The 4,449-nt window shown below is 47.0% G+C and overlaps 1 protein-coding gene across 1 annotated transcript; it reads right to left on the reverse strand.

The window, feature by feature from the left end:
• Window positions 1-2,325: 2,325 nt before the first annotated feature.
• Window positions 2,326-3,231, reverse strand: LOC100082963 (olfactory receptor 4S2). The gene has a single exon (XM_001513528.3). It carries the CDS (start codon window positions 3,229-3,231, stop codon window positions 2,326-2,328), a length of 906 nt encoding a protein of 301 aa, XP_001513578.3.
• Window positions 3,232-4,449: the final 1,218 nt, after the last annotated feature.

The following is a 4,449-nucleotide window of genomic DNA, read 5'->3' on the forward strand; positions in this document are numbered from 1 at the left end:
GCATTCAGTAATTAAGTTGTGACTGCATCCATTGCATTCACGAGAGAGAGTCTCTTGCACATTTTATCCCAGGACTGAGCCTTTTCTGTCCCCTTTCCATTTGGTTGAACATTGCTCGAGGGCCAGTGGACAAGGGTGAAGAGTTGGATCTGAATTGCCAATAGATCATGGCTGTGAGTTGATTTTGCTATAGTGGTGCTGGTTTACACTGACTCATCAACAGTCTCACCTCTGACAAGCATCATGAGATGACTGGTAGGCAGAACAGGTGCAGTCTGTACTCCCTAAACAGAACCACTCAATTCAAACTTCTGACACCAATACAAATAGTGTTTCACTTAACTTCTCCTGCCACTACTGCTCTGCTCCAGTCAATTCTAATGATGCTGGTTTTAATAAGTATTTAATCCTCTGTGATTGTGTGTGTGTGTGTGTGTGTGTGTGTGTGTGTGTGTACATGGATATAGAGGTAGTAATATTTATTGACTTCCACTTGGTACTGTGTAGTGTACTTGAGAAGTACCCAGTAACAAAGTGATATATATTTCCCAGCTACAAGAAGTTTACACTCTAATGAGAGAGTCAAACATGAAAATATTTACTACTAGAGAAAAGGGAAAATGAAAGTACTAGTGTACTTATCCAACTGCTTAGTTTAGTGCTCCGCACATTGTAGTTGTTCAGTACATACTCTTAACTGAGAGTTGGGATGCGGATGTGTGTTTGAGTTTAGGTTTGGGGCTCTGGAACTATGGGGTCAGCAAGAAGCAGCATGGTCGAGTGAATAGAGCATTAGTCTGGTAGTCAGAAGGATGTGGGTTCTAACTCCCACTCCACCACTTGTCTGCTATAAAACCTTGTGCAAGTCACTTAAAATCTCTGTGCCTCAATTACCTCATCAATGAAATGGGGGCTAAGACTGTAAGTCCTATGTAAGACATGGACTATGTTCTATCTGATTAACTTGTTTCTACCTCAGCTTTTAGTACAGTGCCTGAGCGAGTAAATGCTTAATGGCTAGTAAATGCTTAACAAACACCATTTTAAAAAACCAGAAAAATTGTAGGGTCTGTATCTGCTATCTAAATTAATTGTTACTTCTTTCTGTCATGAAATTACAAAAGATGACTCAAAGTGAAATCACAGCAAGGGTGGGGAATGAAGGGAGTGGGGACAGGATGACCCGAGGAAAAGGCAGCCTTCCATGCACAGGTCTGACCCACTTAGGGAAAAGGTCTGGGCAGCGGCTAGTCTGGAGTCCACACCACTAGCAGAGCTCTGGCCCTGGGTCAGATCTTCAGGTGCCCAGTTGCTGCCCCTACTGGGGCCACTGAGGTTAGTGGGATTCCTGCTGCTGAGTAACAAACACAATGTGTGCCATGGTAACAGAACAGCCCAGGAGCCCAGCAAATGGTGGGAAGGCCCTGGTGATGGTAATCCCTGGACGCTGTCACCCAGTGATCTGACCCAGAGAGCTTTGGCCCAGCCGTGGGAGATGGGCTGAGGAATCAAAGTTCAAACCCTCCCTCATCCCCATCCGTTTACACAGTGGAAGCTCATCGTGGGTAGGGAATGTGGCTACCGACTCTATTATATTGTACTCCCCCAAGAGCTCAGCACAGCGCTCACAGTAAGCTATGAATAAATACAATTGATTGTTTGATTGAAGGTAACCCACAGCGAAAGGTAGGGTAAAGAGAGAGGTGGGGAGGCTGTAGGTACTAGGGCCCTTCTAGGGCTACTTTCTCCTCTGCACACAAGCCAAGGGCCCCGTTGGTGGCTCCCTCACCTAGCTCTATTCTGCTCCCACCCAAAAACTACCAGGCAAGAAATTGCAGAAATGGAAAGTGTTTCTGCTTTCTCGGGACACAGATGCTACAAGAGGACAAACATCATTATGTTTGTCATCACTCATAAGGGAAATTTACATGTTTTTGAGAAATGATGGAAATATCCACAAACCACTTCAAGGGCTTCGGCAATTCAGGAGATAGATGGGGTGGGGGGAAAGGGCAGCAACACACTGGATGGTGGGAGAGGAGGCCAGAGAGAGTTGGGGGTAGAAGAGGCAGAGAACCAGTGAAAGACTGAACCACTTCACTTCTCAGTGCCTCAATTTCCTCATCTGTTTGCCCCAGGTCAAACAGCAGACAAGTGGCAGGGCCAGGATTAGAACCCAGGTCTTTCTGACTCCCAGGCCCGTGCTCTATCCTGTAGGCCATGCTGTTTCAGTGCTCTGCTCACAGTAAGCACTCGGCAAATAGCAAAGATGATGAGGAAACCCCACGCTGACCACAGTGTTGATTTTCCTCCTGAAGACACTCTTCACCTCCACAGTTTCCTCATAGAGCTTTTCACCTCGGCGTTCCTCAGGGTGTAGATGAGGGGATTCAGCATCGGGGGCATAACGGTGTTAAATAAAGTGACCATCTTATCTGCCTCTAGCGTGCGAGAGGGACGAATGTACATGAAGAGACAGGGGCCAAAGAACAGGAAGACCGCAATGATGTGAGCCCCGCAGGTCGAGAGCGCTTTCCTCCTCCCCTCAGGTGACTGGGTCCTCAGGGTAAACAAGATGATGGCGTAGGAGATGACCAGGATGAAGAAGGCCACCAGCGAGATCATCCCACTGTTGGCCACCACCATCAGGCCCACCACAGAGGTGTCAGCGCAGGCAAGTTTCAGCAAGGGATGCACATCGCAGAAGTAGTGATCGAGCACGTTGGGGCCGCAGAAGGGAAGCTGGACTGTGAGGAGGGTCTGAACGATGGAGTGCAGAAACGCGGCACCCCAGAGGGTGGTCACCATGATTTGACACACCCGCCGGCTCATGATGGTCGGGTAGCGCAAAGGTCTACAGATGGCCACGCACCGGTCGTAGGCCATCCCTGTGAGAAGGAAGATCTCCGTGCAGCCGAAGAAGTGCACGGCGAACAGCTGGGTCATACAGCCGCCGAAGGAGATGGTTTTTCTCTCGGCAAGTAGGTCGGCCATCATCTTTGGGGTGGTGGTGGTGGAATAGCAGACGTCGACAAAGGAGAGGTAGCCGAGGAAGAAGTACATGGGGGAGGTGAGGCGGGGGCTGACGTTGATGGTTATCATTATGAGGAGATTTCCCAACAATGTTACCGTGTAGAGGAAGACAAAGAGGGCAAACCCAATTCTCTGTAACACCTGGTTCTGTGAAATTCCCAAGAAAATAAATTCCGTCACATTGTTTCTCTTCTCCATATGTTTCCTTTAGTTGGGTTGAGTAGAGGGGAAATGCATCTGCAACAAAACCCAATAAGAAATAATAATGAGAGAAGCAAATTTTTTGCTAAATGCACTTTTTTCCAAAAACATTCTCCTGGGAAATTCCTCGGCTCCAAAGAGTTCTCCTTGGTCTCTGGAATGTTTTCTCTGATTCTATGCCTTATGATCCATCCTCTTGGAGCTCTGGCATTGGAGTTGGACAGAAGGAGAGTATTAACAACAATTCATCAATGGTATTTACTGATCAGTTACTATGCGCAGAGCACTGTACTACATGCTCAGGAAGGTACAATACAAGTCAATTGGTAGACATGATCGCTGCCCACAAGAGAAGCGCCATGACCTAGTAGATAGAGCAGGGACCTGGGAATCAATCAATCTATCAATGACTTTTACTGATCGCTTACTGTGGACAGAACACTGTACTAAGTGCTTGGAAGAGTATAATATGAGTTGGTAGACACATTCTCTGCCCACAGCAAGCTTTCAGTCTAGAGGGAGCTTACAGTCTAAAGGGATTTTACAGAAGGACCTGGGTTCTAATTTCCATTTTACACTTGTCTGTTGTGTGACCTTGGGCAAGTCACTTCATGTCTCTATGCCTCAGTTACATCTTCTGTGAAATGGGAATTAAGACTGAGAGCCACTTGTGGGACATGGACTGTGTCCAATCTGCTTAGCTTGTATCTACCCCAGCGCTTAGTACGGTGCTGAGTCTCTTTTTCCCCAGCTCCGGTTCAACCAAGACTCACTTTGCCCCGTGCTGGGTGGGAAGGTCACGGTGGGAACTGCCACCTTGGATCCTCTCCGTGGTTCATTCATTCATTCATTCAATAGTATTTATTGAGCACTTACTATGTACAGAGCACTGTACTAAGCTCTTGGAATGTACAATTCGGCCACAGATAGAGACAATCCCTGCCCAGTGATGGGCTTCAGACCAATCAGGGGAGGCAGACGGACAAAAGCAAGACAATATAATCACAATAAATAGAATCAAGGGGATGTACAGCTCATTAACAAAATAAATAGGGTAATAAAAATATATACAAATGAGCACAGTGCTGAGGGGAGGGGAAGGGAGAGGAGGAGGAGCAGAGGGAAAGGGGGCTGGTTAAGGTGTCTCCTGGTAGTCGAGAGCACTTAGCAAAAAATATTTTTTTAAAAAAAAAGGAGCTCATCCTCTGTAGGGGA

The sequence above is a fragment of the Ornithorhynchus anatinus genome, chromosome 3 (assembly GCF_004115215.2).
Source record: "Ornithorhynchus anatinus isolate Pmale09 chromosome 3, mOrnAna1.pri.v4, whole genome shotgun sequence".
Classification (NCBI taxonomy): domain Eukaryota; kingdom Metazoa; phylum Chordata; class Mammalia; order Monotremata; family Ornithorhynchidae; genus Ornithorhynchus; species Ornithorhynchus anatinus.

Bases quoted from the DNA above. Each gene is read 5' to 3' on its own strand.
- LOC100082963 (XM_001513528.3), bottom strand. From the start codon at position 3,231: ATGGAGAAGAGAAACAATGTGACGGAATTTATTTTCTTGGGAATTTCA.